We start from the raw sequence: 15535 nt of genomic DNA, 5'->3' as shown, positions 1-15535 counted from the left end.
AAAAAAAAAAAAAAAAAAAAAGTCGTGTTTTGCTCTGTGGCCCAGTCTGGAGGGCAGTGGTATGAACACAACTCACTGCACCATTGAACTCCTAGGCTCAAGTGATGCTCCTGCCCAAGCCTGCCAAGGAGCTAGTACTACAGGCCTGGGCCACCATGCCCTGCTAATGCTTTTTTTTTTTTTTTTTTTGGGGGGAAGGGGTCCCCCCTTTTTTCCTGGGGGGGTTCTTGTTTTTTTTTTTTTTTTTTTTTTTTTTTTTGAGATGGAGTCTTGCTCTGTCCCCTCAGGCTGGAGTGTAGTGGGGCAATCTTCGGCTCACTGCAAGCTCCACCTCCTGGGTTCATGCCATTCTCCTGCCTCAGCCTCCCGAGTAGCTGGGATTACAGGTATGTGCCCCCACGCCCGGCTAATTTTGTATTTTTAGTAAAGATAGGGTTTCTCCATGTTGGTCAGGCTGGTCTCGAACTCCCAACCTCAGGTGATCTGCCCGTCTTGGCTTCCCAAAGTGCTGGAATTACAGGCGTGAGCCACCGCACCTGGCCCAATGACCTTTTCTTTACCAGGCGTTGTGCCACCAAGTTGAGAGGTCCAGGTGGCAGAGATCAGACTAAACGTTAGCCATTATGCTTGACTTAAAGAACTCTAAGGGCCTCACTGAAGAAAGTCCCTCCTCTAGTATCCATAAAGCTAAGACCCTATAGGTGCCAGGGAGCCCATGGTTCAGCGAAGGAAGGTCCCTGTGTGCTCCAAAAGCCCCAGTGAAGCCCTGGTGGGGGCACTCTGGAGTTGTTTCTTTGGGGGAATGATGGATGGTAAGAGAAAAGCAGAGCCACCAAAATGAGAGCTCTTCACACATCCCCTGGGACTGTCACATCTCGTAACAGTTGGAGAAGCTCCTGCCCTCCCCACACTTCCAAAAATCCACTAAGCTGCAGGATGCCAGGCTAGAGCTTGACTCCAAGCCCAGTGCCTACCAGTAGCTTAACTTCAGAACATGCCCCAGTTAAAAGGCAACCAATTCTCATGGTGCAAGCCAGATCTTCAGGGTTTAGCAGAGAGAGCCACAAATTCGGATTCAGGAGGCCCAGTTCTAGCAGTAAGGTCTGGACCCAGGCCTCTTCAGGTAATAACAGGAATGAAGACCTGCCTTACAGATCAGAGTAGGTATTCAAAGGTCAGAGCAAGGCACCTTGGGCATGTGAGGTGGGGGTTGACCATGATACCCAGAGTGGTCACCTACAGTGTCAGGACAAAGCAGGGACAAGGGAGGTCACAACAAAGGATGGCTGTAGCACTAATGTGTGAACCTAAGGGAAGGGAGGGAGTTGATCCGATCCTAGGTCCTGCAGAGAAGCTGCTGAGGTGAATTATTCTCCCTGCAGGGATTGGAAAGCAGAGCTAAATCCCAGAGCAAATCACTAGCTTGAGTCACAAAGTCCACCTACTACTCCGTAATGGCCTCTAAAGCGCAGGTGGGGCCAGGCACAGTGGCTCACACTTGTAATCCCAGCACTTTGGGAGGTCAAGGTAGAAGGATTACTTAAAGCCAGGAGTTTCAGACCAACCCGGGCAACAAAGTAAGACCTTGTCCCAATTTTTTTTTTTTTTTTTTTTTTTAAACAGTCTTGCTCTGTCTCCAGGCTAGACTGCAGTGGCACGATCTCGGCTCACTGCACCTCCGCCTCCCAGGTTCAGGCAATTCTGCTGCCTCAGACTCCTGAGTAGCTGGGACTACAGGCGCATGCCACCATGCCCAGCTAATTTTTGTATTTTTAGGAGAGACAGGGTTTCACCATGTTGGCCTGATGGTTTTGATCTCTTGGCCTCGTGATCTGCCTGCCTCAGTCTCCCAAAGTGCTTGGGATTACAGGCATGAGCCACCGCACCCGGCCCTAATTTTTTTAATTAAAAAATAAAGTGCTGGTGGGCCCTCCTCAGTGCAAGAGAGCACTGTGCAGGTGGCAGGGCCACCATTTCTGGGAAGATGGTAAACCAGCCTGCACTCAGGCCACAATGACCCTGGAGCGAAGGCGGTCCTCAGCCAGCTACCAACTACTCTCTAACTTCTGGCTCCACCTTTACCAGTCAACCTTGTGCTAAAAGCCTGGCTTTCCAACAAAGTGAGGCAGAGACCAGTGTTGTGGGCCTGTCCAAGCATCCTCTTGGGTATTTAGTGACCTGGTTCCCTAGAGCTAAGGTCTAAGCTCCAGCACCTTTGAGAATCAAACTCCCACAAAGCTCAGGCCTGTACCTCGCTGGCTTTCCTGCAATAGTACCCACTCCCCTCACAGGACTCTCCCCACCCATCTTCCACCAGCCTCCTGCCAACATCAGCTTTTTTGTTTTTTGGAGACAGAGTCTCACTCTGTCACCCAGGTTGGAGTGCTGTGGTGCAATCTTGGCTCACTGCAACCTCTGCCTCCCGGGTTCATGCCATTCTCCTGCCTCAGCCTCCCGAGTAGCTGGGACGACAGGCACCCGCCCACCACGCCCAGCTGATTTTTTCTGTATTTTTAGTAGAGACAGGGTTTCGTCGTGTTAGCCAGGATGGTCTCGATCTCCTGACCTCGTGATCTGCCCGCTTTGGCCTCCCCAAAGTGCTGGGATTACAGGCTTGAGCCACTGCGTTCAGCTAATTACTGTTTTTTTTTTTGAGACGGAGTCTCACTCTGTCTCTCAGGCTGGAATGCAGTGGCGCGATCTCCGCTCACTGCAAGCTCCATCGCCTCCCAGGTTCACGCCATTCTCCTGCCTCAGCCTCCCGAGAAGCTGGGACTACAGGCGCCCGCCACCACGCCCAGCTAATTTTTTTGTATTTTAGTAGAGACGGGGTTTCACCGTGTTCGCCAGGATGGTCTCGATCTCCTGACCTCGTGATCCGCCCGCCTCGGCCTCCCAAAGTGCTAGGATTACAGGCGTGAGCCACCACGCCCGGCTGTCAGCCATTTACTTTCTTTGAAACAAGGTCTTACTCTGTCATCCAGCCTGGAGTGCAGGGATGGGATTACAGCTCACTGCAGCCTTGACTTCCTGGGCTCAAGCAATCCTCCTGCCTCAGGCTCACGAGTAGCTCAGACTACAGGTATATGCTACCACACCTGGTTATCTATCTATCTATCTATCTACCACACCTGGTTATCTATCTTATCTATCTGTCTATCTATCTATCTGAGATGGAGTCTCACTCTGTAGCCCAAGCTGGAGTGCAGTGGTGCAATCTATCTATCTACCTGAGATGGAGTCTGTCTATCTATCTATCTATCTATCTATCTATCTATCTATCTATCTGATCTAATCCATCTAATCCAGCTAATTAATCTATCTATCTATCTATCTATCTGATCTAATCCATCTAATCCAGCTAATTAATCTATCCATCTATCTATCTAAGATGGAGTCTCACTCTGTAACCCAAGCTAGAGTGCAGTGGCGCAATCTTAGATCACTGCAACCTCTGCCTCCTGGGGTCAAGTGATTCTCGTGCCTCGGCCTCCCAAGTAGCTGGGACTACAGGCGCGTGCTACCATGTCCGGCTAATTTTTTGTATTTTAGTAGAGATGGGGTTTCATCATGTTGCCCAGGGTGGTCTCAAATTCCCGAGCTCAGGTGATCCGTCCACCTTGGCCTCCCAAAGTGCTGGGATTACAAGTGCAAGTCACCGCACCCAGCCAGGAGGAGTTTAGAAGACCACCTAGCATTCACAAGTTTAACCACAACTGCCCAATTTACAGGTGCTCAGGTAAGATTGCATGTGGAGACGAGTGGCAGAGCCAGGGCAGAAGCCCAAGTTTGTCACCTCCCTGGTGATCCCATTGTACCTATATTCCTTGGGCAGGCCACAGACACATCAGAACAATCAGGCTGCCAAAAGGGCAGGGTGTATACATGTGGACACAGACTTACTGAACTAGGGAACAAATGTGAGCTAAGTCTAACCACAGGAGACACAAATCATGGACAAAGGAGCAACATGAAGCCCTGGTCAGAGAAACCAAGAGCTAGGCACCCCTCATCCCACTGCTGAGGAATGAAGTCCAGAGTGAGACCTCCATTTCCTTCCACTGTTCATCCATCCACTCAGCCTCACCTTCAGATTGCTCTGCTCTCAGGGAGGGTCTCCTCCTGACTCCTCGAACTCTGTGGATCTAATGATCAAGTAAGCTACTGAGCTCAGCTTCCTACAATCTCTCACATGCCTCCATGGCTCCCCAGCACCCTCAACATCTCTCTACACAGCGTGAAGTTTTTTCTGTCCTAGGCCAGTGTATCAAGTCCTCCACTCCTTATCTATTCTATGCTCCAGAACAGAGTTCCTGGACTCCAAAGCCTCTGTAAAGAGCATCTCTTCTGACTGAACTACCTTTGCCCCTGAGCCTCCTTCTATGCTGGCTAAGGCGCAAGCATCCTTGACTACCTTCAGGTGGCACTTCTCTGGAAAGTCTTCTTTGACCAGTTCCTGGTGAGATGCTAAATGTCTGCCTTTTCCCAAAGGACAAAAGAGAATAGGAACCCATACAAACCCCATTCCAGGCACTAGCACAGAGCCTAGCACACATCAGCTTAGGTTACCACTTGGCAAAGGGATCTCCAGCTGCTTTTCCCAGCTTCAGATCACTCTGAGCTGAGTTCCACTTGACCAAAAGCAAATAAATGGGCTATATATGCTGCTTTGTGCCACTTTATCTGGTTACCTGGAGAGTACCAATCTCAAGAATACCAGTCTCACAGTGCAATCCTGAGGGCCTCCTAGAAACCAAGGGATTGGGTGCCCTAGTCACCAACTAAAGGCCCTGAAGACCCCTAAGCCACCTCTTGAGAATCAATGTTGACCTAAGTAAGGCCTCCTTCCCTCTTTCATTCCTCATCTACGTAAGTCCCCTGTATTTCCCTGCCTCCTAGCCTTTGAGTTTACCACTTCTGCCTGGCTAGCAATTTCTAGTTCAGGGGCCAGATCTACCAAGCTCGCCTTTACCCTCCCTCCTGCTAAGCTGGATGTAATTTTTTTTTTTTTTTGAGACAGAGTCTTGCTCTGTCTCCCAGGCTGGAGTGCAACGGTGCGATCTCGGCTCACTGCAACCTCCGCCTCCCGGGTTCAAGCGGTTGTCCTGCCTCAGCCTCCCAAGTATCTGGGATCACAGACACCTATGACTATGCCCAACTAATTCTTGTATTTTTAGTATTTTCATCATGTTAGTCAGGCTGGTCTTGAACTCTTGACCTTAGGTGATCCACCTGCCTCGCCCTCCCAAAGTGCTGGGATTACGGGTGCGAGCCACCACGCCCGACCTGGGTTTCTGGGTTTTTGCAGGGCCTGCAGAGAATACCCTGTGCTTTTATACCTTTCACACCTCGGCTTTGTGTTGGAATGGCATGCAAAGTGCAAACTTATTACATGTGAAGCACCAAGGGGGCACTAAATTTCCTGCGGTGCCCACCTCAAGTGCCTTGTACATAGTAGATACTTGATGTTTCCCTCAAGTCAGAAATCCCTGCTCAAAGGTCATTCCAACTAGCAAGATGACCTGAGACAGCTCACTTCCTATCTGAGCCCCTTTCCAAACAGAGTTCACACCTTCTAGTTTCAGGGTTAGTACGTGGATGCTTGGCACAGGGCAGCTAGCAAAGCCCACCAGGAGCAGAAGCACAGAGTGCACTAGTGCAGGAGTACTAGGGAATCATGGAAAAACTGGAAGACTCCCCTCACAAATGAATTATTATACCCAATAAGTTTGTCAGCCTCTTGGTTATCTAACTAGTAATCTAGAACTTTAACCACACCTCCAGTAAGGTTAGGTCCAGCTTCCCCTTCCAGGGTTACCAACAATTACAAAGAAAAGACTTGCAAGTTGGTGCGGCTTGCGATCGGTCGGATGGGAGACAGCAACATTCAGGGAAGTTTGGGGGTGCTGAAGCACCTCAAAGAGCCGACTAGCCTGTAGCTGCTGCCTCACCCCACTCTCTGTAGAGTGCCCCCTACATACTCATAACACTCTCCCCAATCAACGTAATTCTCTACTTGCACAGTAGAGGCAAGAAAGCCCTTCTATATCTGAGCTCCAGTTTCCTAACTCAAAGCATCCATCCCAGTGACACACTGGGGGAAAGGGCGGGACTTGGGGTACTCCACTGTGCAAACCACCAAGGAACCACAAGACCCAGGTTCCAGGTCTCACTCAGCCATTTACTGGCTAAGTTGTGAGATCAAACATTATAACACCAAGGGACAGTCTGAGGATTCCACTCTGGGGAGGCTCTTAAAGGGTCACTTCCAGCCTCCCTGTGAGAAACAAGGGCACATGTGCACGAAGACTTGGCACCACCCATGTTCACAGAACCTGCATTCTGTCCAACCAGAAAGCACTTGGCAGCCGCCCACCCATTTCCTTCCACGAGGCCCTTAGAAAGACCTTTCCAGCTCTGACTGACCTGAGCTGGTGACAGAGTTCCCAGGGTCTCCCCCAGCAGCCTGTGCAATCTTTATCTCAACTTATGAGAAGGCAGGACAGGCTCTTAACTCCTCTACCATAATCAGGGCCAGGCTCAGTGCCCAGATTCTACCCACTGTAACACAACCTCACCAGAAGACATCAAACCCAGCCAGTTATCTTCCGAGACCACATCCTACTTATCTCTGGGCAATGCCTGGGCCAAGAGGCTCCCCCTTTTTAACCTGTCACAACCTGTCCTTTCCCAAGACAAGCCCATGTAGCTACTCTAGACCTGCTCCTCACTGGCCTGAATTGTTCTCCACACTAGTTGATGCCTCTTCTGGGCTGCACTTCATACTAGGCCCCAGATGAACAAGGATCTCCTTACTCCTACAGAATACAGACTTGAAAATTCACAATGGCAAGCATATGAGCTATGACAGTCCAAACAGGGGTGTGTGTATGTGTCTGCATGTGTGCTGAAAGGGCTTTAGGTGATGCTAAAATGCTAAAGGGCTTTTTATATGATGCTTTCTGCATGTCAAAATGGTCAATCTGAGCGATGAAGAATGACTAGGTTATTTGAGGAGTTGGTTATCACGCAGGTTATCTGGGGAGTTGGGATATGAATTAGAAGATGAACATGTTAGATGAGAAGGTATTCCCAGTGGAGGCCACACTACTACAAGAGTCCACGACACAAGTCCATGAACTATTATAGGAGCTGCAGATACTTTAGAGCTCCCCACAGTTGTACACTTCCCCAGCTCAGCTGCCCGGGGAAGCTGGAACATCCTCCCACTCTTCTCCAGTCCCCTTACACCAAAGCTGTGCTTCTGCCCTCCAGCCCAGTCTGTGAATGGTTCCTGGGCCCACTCAAGTCAGAAGGTAGAAGAGTCTCAGTCACGCAACAACAGCCATTCCCAAGGTCAAGCCACTGCCAGGGGCCCAGCTGGCTAAAAAGCTTCCCAGGGAGCTGATTAACGATGCAGACTCTTAGCTGTGCTGAGGAGCATCTGACTCAGCTAGACTGGGCGGCCAGGTATGGGAGTCACCCTTCAAGAAAAAAGTAGCAGTTAGAAGACTGACACTCCAGCTACGGCCACTACCACCTGCATATCTAGTTAAGATTTCCCCAAAATAAGCTATTATGAGAAGATGAGAGGAACACTTGGGAAGTTACTGCTCTGGTTCTATATAACATTAGAAGTTCTTCTCTAGGTTCCTGGCCTAGGCAGGCCACCCATCCCTGGCTGCAGTTGGAGGTACCAGATACAGCCTGAGAAGAAGTGACTGTGGAGGAGAGGCTGAAAGAGAGCTACACTCTGGACTCCATTATTTCTTGAGTTCTGGCCTGTGCTGGGAATCACAGAAAAATAAAGTAGAAGGCAGATAAAAACCCTTCCCTTCCTCTGGCAAATTCTGGGAATAGTCTTTTTTTTTTGAGATGGAGTCTTGCTCTGTCGCCCAGGCTGGAGTGCAGTGGCCGGATCTCAGCTCACTGCAAGCTCCGCCTCCCAGGTTCACACCATTCTCCTGGCTCAGCCTCCCGAGTAGCTGGGACCACAGGCGCCCGCCACCTCGCCCAGCTAGTTTTTTGTATTTTTTAGTAGAGAGGGGTTTCACCGTGTTCGCCAGGATGGTCTTGATCTCCTGACCTCGTGATCCACCCGTCTCGGCCTCCCAAAGTGCTGGGATTACAGGCTTGAGCCACCGCGCCCAGCCTCAAATAGTCTTAGGCTAGAAAAGAAAGGCTGCCAACCACCAAGTCGACCCAAGTTTCTGGAGCTCCCATATGTGTTCAGTGCTCTGCCTGTACCATAGGACTGTTGAACAGGTATGGATCATACCCATCTACTATAGTTAAAACAGACTAAAAGTTTTGACTTGACAAAGTGGCAAAGCCACACCAAAGAGACTTCACCACTACATTATTCTGGAGTTAAGGGCCCAAAGGACCAGGAGGCCAAAGTTATTGTTTACTGACTAAAGTTGATGAGCCAGAGAAAATTCCCAATGACCAAAGCTGGAACAATCTGGGCATAAAATAAATTCCCAGAAGTCCGTACTTATATAAAATTATACTTACATAAATAAATGACTGAATAAATGAGGGAGAGCAGACCAATCCCCCTGCAGAAGAATTCTAAATAATTCACCTGGATGCTTCCCCTCAAGGAGATGGTGCTAACTCCCACACTCTAACTGTGGGCATGCATGGTGACCTCCTTCCTAAGGGTACAGTATGGACAAGCAAAAACAGTAATTTTACAGTAGAAAACCTGACAAACAGTGCATCAGCCAGGTGATCAATATCAATAGCGATAAGTTACATTGATAGTATGTATTCTTGGTATGTAGTAAAAATGGCATGCACTTTACCATAAAAACATTAGACAAATCCCAATTGAGAGATGTTCTATACAATATCTAACCAGTCAATATCTTCAAGAATAAGGCAGGCCGGGTGCGGTGGCTCACACCTGTAATCCCAGCACTCTGGGAGGCCAAGGCAGGCGAACCACTTGAAGTTAGAAGTTAGAGACCAGCCTGGCCAACGTCTGCACGAAAAAATTTAAAAAGTTAGCTGGGTGTTGTGGCACACGCCTATAGTTCCAGCTACTCAGAAGGCTGAGGCACAAAATCACTTGAACCTGGCAGGCAGAGGTTGCAGTGAGCCGAGATGGCGCCACTGCATTCCAATCTAGGCAATAGAGCGAGACCCTGTCTCAAACAAAAAAAAAAGGAATAAGGCAAAGTCTGAGAAACTGTTACAGCCAAGAGGAGTCTAAGAGGATATGTCGACTAAATGTAATGTAGGATGATCTTGGGATAGAAAAAGGACGTTAGGAAAAATGTAAGGAAATCGAAATAAAGTAGGGACTTTAGTTAATATACTAATAAAAAATTAAATAGGTGAAATGGGATGCAGAGTACATGGGAACTCTGTACTATCACAATTGTCTATAAATCTAAAACTATTCTAAAAAATAAAGTTTAATAAAAAGAAGGAAGGAAGAAAGAAGAAAGACAGCAAGTGTTATGTGTCAAGACTTGTTTTGCTCTGCTCACTGACTTCTATGACTCTGGGCAATCACCTATCCTCTCTGGGACTCTTTTCAAAAGGCAGGCTTGAACCAGGTATGGTGGCATATGCCTGTTGTCCTAGCTATTAGGGAGGCTGAAGCAGGAAGATAACTTGAGTCCAGGACTTTGAGGATGCAGTGAGCTACAATGGCACCACTGTATTCCAGCCTGAGCAAGAGTAAGACTTTTTTTAAAAAAAAAAAAAAAAAAAAAGCAGGGTGGGCGGTGGGGCAGGCTTGTCTTGAGCCAATGTCTGTAGGGCTATGGCTTCTTCCACTAACTCCGTCTAAGAAATAAATGCTGGTGAAGCCAGGTTTGTTGATGTTAAATAGCATATCCAATTCCCTCCCCAGAGAAGAGCCACAAGCCATGATTCTGCTGAATACTACATCCTAACCTCCCACCCTTGTCTCCTCTTTTCACTCCCTGTTCTTCCCAGCAGTGAAAACCCAGGCATTTTTAAAGCAGGCTGCTAAAGACATAGTCTAAAAATAATCACCAAGAATACATGTGACAAATAAGGACCAAGGAGGTGAGGAATAGAGGCTAAGGTGTGGAGTGAAGTTTGGAAGAATGTTGCCCAAATCTTGTCTCAAGATTATACCCACAAATATTGGGAGTATATGCTTTTGCTCAGTCCTAAACTCCCTAAATAGTCAGAGAACTTAATTTTCTGATAAAAAGACAAAACAACTTTATCCTCACAGGATTCAAATAAAAAGTAAGACAACTTAACAGTTCTGCTCTCCAGTCTGCCACGCCACTGATACACAGGAGCTGAGTTCTAAGTGGACCCAGAGCTACATCTCCAGAGAGGCCTGCAGGTAAGGCAGAAAGTCAGACATCAAGGCACTTACTTCCTGAGGATGATGACTGCTCGGCGCTCCTTGATGTCCTGAGGCCGTATGCAGTGAGTGATTTCATCAGCAGCATATCCACTGAAAAGAAACACAGAACATGTGACCATGAAGAGTAGACAGACAACCGAAGTTCCTGGGGGATATAACAGGACAGGAACATGGCCTAGGTCTTATGGCTGCTCTCTACTCATTACTTGAGTTTCAAGGATCTACATGGAAGGGAAAAAAAAAAATTAAGTAAAATAAAGGTTTGGAAGGGAGTATCATATTAAGCTCCAGGATGCTTTTGCCAAGAGACTGTAATACTCAAGGAAAAACCTGGTATGAGGCAAAGGAGACCCCTTGACCACTTTAGGCAGAGGTCCAAAGCAAGTCTCTCCCTGAACATGCCAGGAGCCCTTTTTAAAAAGGGTACTCCAGAGAGTACACTGCATCTTCTCCTCATTCTCCCTCCCTTTAGCAGGTAGAGAAAGCCAAGGCAGCCACTGATAGCACTGAGTCACCAGGGAGAGCTACCACTGCCTCATTCCAAAACAGAGTGTTTACTTGAAGTCTCCTTTTGGGGGGATCCAAAATTTTGAAGACAGCTGTGTCTGAATATTTTAAGAATTTCCAGCTGGGCATGGTGGCTCACGACTGTAAGCCTAGCACTCTGGGAGGCCGAGGTGGGCAGATCACCTGAAGTCAGGAGTTCAAGACTAGCCCGGCCAACATGGCGAAACCCTGTCTCTACTAAAAATACAAAAATTAGCCAGGAGTGGTGGCAGGCGCCTATAATCCCAGCTACTCAGGAGGCTGAGGCAGGAGAATCGCTTGAACCCAGGAGGCAGAGGTTGCAGTGAGCCGAGATCACACCACTGTACCTGGGCAACAGAGGGAGACTCCGTCTCAAAAAAAAAAAAAAAAAAGGATTTCTGTCATACTCTGGTATCTATTTTCAACAAGTTATATGACTTTTAAAACTGCTCAGAGACCAACTAATGTGGGTATGACTGTCCCCTTCTCAGCTAGCTCATTCCAATTTGAAACTCTGGAAGCAAGCTCCGAGCTTCCAAAGCCCCTTACATGCTATCACTGGAAGCACAGCAGCCACAAGACACTCCCACTCCAAGTTACTCTACTGAGCTGCAGCAGTTCTACACGCCCAGAAACTCACTCAGCCACAGGCCTAGTAGGACAAGTATGGCTTAGTTTCCCTACCTGCCCCTGTACCACAAACCCTTCTCTCATGGATACTGATCAGCTCCCTTCTCAAAGGCTAGTTATACAGACACAAACTTAAAACACTGCAGGCCTGGAAAGGACCCCTCAAGATGGCGAGGCTGGCCAAACCTCAGATCTAATAACTGAATGCAAGAGCCAGTAAGAGATAAAAAGTCAGACTGCTTCAGGCTCAGCCTTAAGGAGGCACCTCTGATTTGGAAATCTGATTTGAGCTCATGCTGGGGACAGAACACACCTTTATTTTACTTAATTTTTTTTTTTTGGAGACAGAGTCTCGCTCTGTCACCCAGGCTGGAGTGCAGTGGCACAGTCTCGGCTCACTGCAACCTCTGCTCCCGGGTTCAAGCGATTCTCCTGCCTCAGCCTCCTGAGTAGCTGGGACTACAGACACGCGCCACCACGTGTGTCTAATGTTTGTTATTTTCAGTAGAGATGGGGTTGCACTATGTTAGTTAGGCTGGTCTTGAACCCCTGACCTCGTGATCCGCCTGCCTCGGCCTCCCAAAGTGCTGGGATTACAGATGTGAGCCACCATGCCTGGCCCAAACCTCTATTTTATAGATTCCACACCTTCTCCCTCAAGATGCTCCTAGACAAGAATTTTCAAAATTTTCTCCATGAACACCAGTCCCATAAGAGACAGTGGACAGGCTGGGCACTGTGGCTCACACCTGTAATCCCAGCACCTTGGGAAGCCAAGGTGGGTGTGTTGCCTGAGGTTAGGAGTTCATAACCTGACCAGTCTGGCCAACATGGTGAAACCCCGTCTCTACAAAAATTAGCCAGGCATGATGGCAGGTGCCTGTAATCCCAGCTACTGCGGAGACTGAGGCAGGACAATGGCTGAACCCAGGAGGTGGAGGTTGCAGTGAGCTGAGATAGTGCCACTGCACTCCAGTCTGGGTGACAGAGTGAGACTCTGTCTCTCTCTCTCACACACACACACACACACACACACACACACACACGACAGTGGACAAATGTCTATAGTGAAATCAATTGTAAAATACTGATGAGAGTTTCAAAAAGCATTACTTAAAGCACATGAGAATCACTACAGCAAAAGAATCCACTGAATTTGTTTGAGCACTGACCAAAGAACCTTCTCTCAAATAATACCTATTAATACTCATCAGCCCACAATCAGAAGAATCACACAGGAGTTAGGGAGTTGAAGAGACCCAGGTTCAAATGTGAGCTTGTCTCCTACTAGCTTTGTGACCTTTGTTAAATCACATGCTGAACCTAAAAACCTGTACAGTTTCTTCATCTGTAATAAGGAAAACAGTAGGTTCTTGGGTATTCATCTTGTTATGCTTTATAATTTAGCTGTTCTTTTGCTGCTACTAAGATTACAAGATTTTAAAAACGGGGACAGGGCCTTCTCCCTTCGAGGCAGAACAGCAGCATTATATGACTACATGATTGACACTTCTGGAAAGGGGTGGTGAGAGGCCTACCCGCAGGGCTGTTGCGAGAATTAAGTCAGATAATGCAGGGTGCCTGACACCCTACAATCTTTACTGAGCACTCTGACAAAAGTCAGAGGGCCCTGGACTATCCTGGGGCAAGCCAGAGCCCTGGATTCAGGGTCTCAAAGAGACACGGTCTGGGCTCCCCCTGCAGGGATCTGCCAGTAGTGGGGGCCTCCTGGGCCCCATTTCCAGAGCTAGGAAGTCTAGTTCTCATCCCATGCCTTTATCATTCCACACTGGAGGAATGGGGGTCTAGACTGCAAGACCGTCCCATATATACACACAGGACTTTCCCAAAGAGCTGTCAAAGGTCCCAAAGGCACTTTTTTTTTTTTTTTTTTAAAGACAGAGTCTCACTCTGTTGCCCAGGCTGGAGTGCAGTGGCACAATCTTGGCTCACTGTAACCTCCACCTCCCAGGTTCAAGCGATTCTCCTGCCTCAGCCCCCCAAGTAACTGGGACTACAGGTGTGTACACCACACCCAGCTAATTTTTGTATGTTTAGTGAAGATGGTTTCCCCATGTTGGCCAGGCTGGTCTCGAACTCCTAACGGCACGTGATCCACCCACCTCAGCCTTCCAAAGTGCTGGGATTACAGGCGTGAGCCACTGTGCTCGGCCCCAAAGGCACATTTCTAAGTCCTGAATCTGTGGCGCTGGCTACAGGCAACCTTCCCTGCCACTGACAAGTGTTATCAATCTGTTTGCCTTGGCTATACACATAACCAAGGGCCCTGACTTCCCATCTCCAACAAGGAACCACTTTTCTTAATGCAGTTCTGGAGCAAATCCAGATGTTTGTCAAAGCTTGACTGTCCACATGCTCCCTGACCCCATCCCCCAAGGGGCTCTAGAACACACAATAAGCCATGTCAGGTTCCTGCCATGGAGCCCAGGCCTTGGAAGAACTAGTGTGGAGGTAGGGCTGCACAGGCCCACAAAAATGACTTTGGCACTGACACAACCTGGAAGGCTCATTAGTACTGGTCTTCTAGAACTTCCTAGCAGCTATGACACAGCCCACTGACCCTTCCTCAGAGTATCCGGCTGCTCTGGCAACATGAGCTTCAAGTCCTGATTAAGGGAAGCTCTCCTGGCCAATCTCACAAAGTGTCGAGCAGACACCACAGGGCATTATTTACTATTAAGGAACCTACTTGCTACAAGAGAAATTGAAAGTCTCAGTCTGCCAGCTTGCAACTTAATATGCCCTGGGTCCAGCCCTACTGCTGGCATGAAAAGTTCCAGGACCTCTTGCTCTTTTATTTTCACAGGGAAAGGAAAGGAGGAAATACCTTATGCTGTCCGGCTTGCCTGCTCCCTGCCTGGGCTGAGCCCCCAGCCCTAGCAGCATTGACTAGTATGTTGCACATGTCATCCACTAGTCCTATACCTCAGAGTGACTCTCAAAAGAGCTGACATGTCTATGTCCTCTTCCGGGAGCCTTTCCCTGACTCCTCAGACTGGGTTCCCCCGACACTGCTCAACCACACCCTTTCATGCCTCTCTGCTACTCCATCTGGCCTTGTGGAAATTATGTCTTCCTTTCAAGACAAAGCTCTTCAAAGGCCTTACTCATCCCTGCACAGTGACACTAAATGAAATGTGTGTTGAGCTGAACTATTCTACCACTTAGAACTGTTTCTGCCTCTGCAAAACAAAGATCACAGTAAGCCCCTCCTCAGAAGATTAGGTGCAACTTAAATAAGGTGTCTGAAAAACTTTTTTTTTTTTTGAGACGGAGTCTCGCTCTGTCGCCCAGGCTGGAGTGCGGTGGCCGCGATCTCAGCTCACTGCAAGCTCCGCCTCCCGGGTTCACGCCATTCTCCTGCCTCAGCCTCCCGAGTAGCTGGGACTACAGGTGCCCACCACCAGGTCCGGCTAATTTTTTCTGTTTTTAGTAGAGACGGGGTTTCACCGTGTTAGCCAGGATGGTCTTGAGCTCCTGACCTTGTGATCCACCCGCCTTGGCCTCCCAAAGTGCTGGGATTACAGGCGTGAGCCACCTCACTCGGCCACCTTTTTTTTTTTGAGACGGAGTCTCGCTCTGTCGCCCAGGCTGGAGTGCGGTGGCCGCGATCTCAGCTCACTGCAAGCTCCGCCTCCCGGGTTCACGCCATTCTCCTGCCTCAGCCTCCCGAGTAGCTGGGACTACAGGTGCCCACCATCAGGTCCGGCTAATTTTTTGTTTTTAGTAGAGACGGGGTTTCACCGTGTTAGCCAGGATGGTCTTGAGCTCCTGACCTTGTGATCCACCCGCCTTGGCCTCCCAAAGTGCTGGGATTACAGGCGTGAGCCACCTCACTCGGCCACCTTTTTTTTTTTGAGACGGAGTCTCGCTCTGTCGCCCAGGCTGGAGTGCGGTGGCCGCGATCTCAGCTCACTGCAAGCTCCGCCTCCCGGGTTCACGCCATTCTCCTGCCTCAGCCTCCCGAGTAGCTGGGACTACAGGTGCCCACCA

At 48.8% G+C, this 15535-nt stretch overlaps 1 protein-coding gene across 1 annotated transcript in view; it reads right to left on the bottom strand.

The window, feature by feature from the left end:
* Positions 1–15535, bottom strand: part of ALKBH5 (alkB homolog 5, RNA demethylase) — a 30142-nt gene that overhangs the window by 6921 nt on the left and 7686 nt on the right. Inside the window, exon 2 of the mRNA XM_017854206.1 lies at positions 10373–10453. Coding sequence (XP_017709695.1) covers positions 10373–10453 — 81 coding nt within the window. The remainder of the gene's footprint in view (positions 1–10372; positions 10454–15535) is intronic.

The sequence above is a fragment of the Rhinopithecus bieti genome, unplaced genomic scaffold, assembly GCF_001698545.2.
Source record: "Rhinopithecus bieti isolate Rb0 unplaced genomic scaffold, ASM169854v2 scaffold_37555, whole genome shotgun sequence".
Classification (NCBI taxonomy): Eukaryota; Metazoa; Chordata; class Mammalia; order Primates; family Cercopithecidae; genus Rhinopithecus; species Rhinopithecus bieti.
The sequence above is the reverse complement of the archived record's forward strand: the minus strand, read 5'-3'. Positions and strand labels throughout refer to the sequence as shown.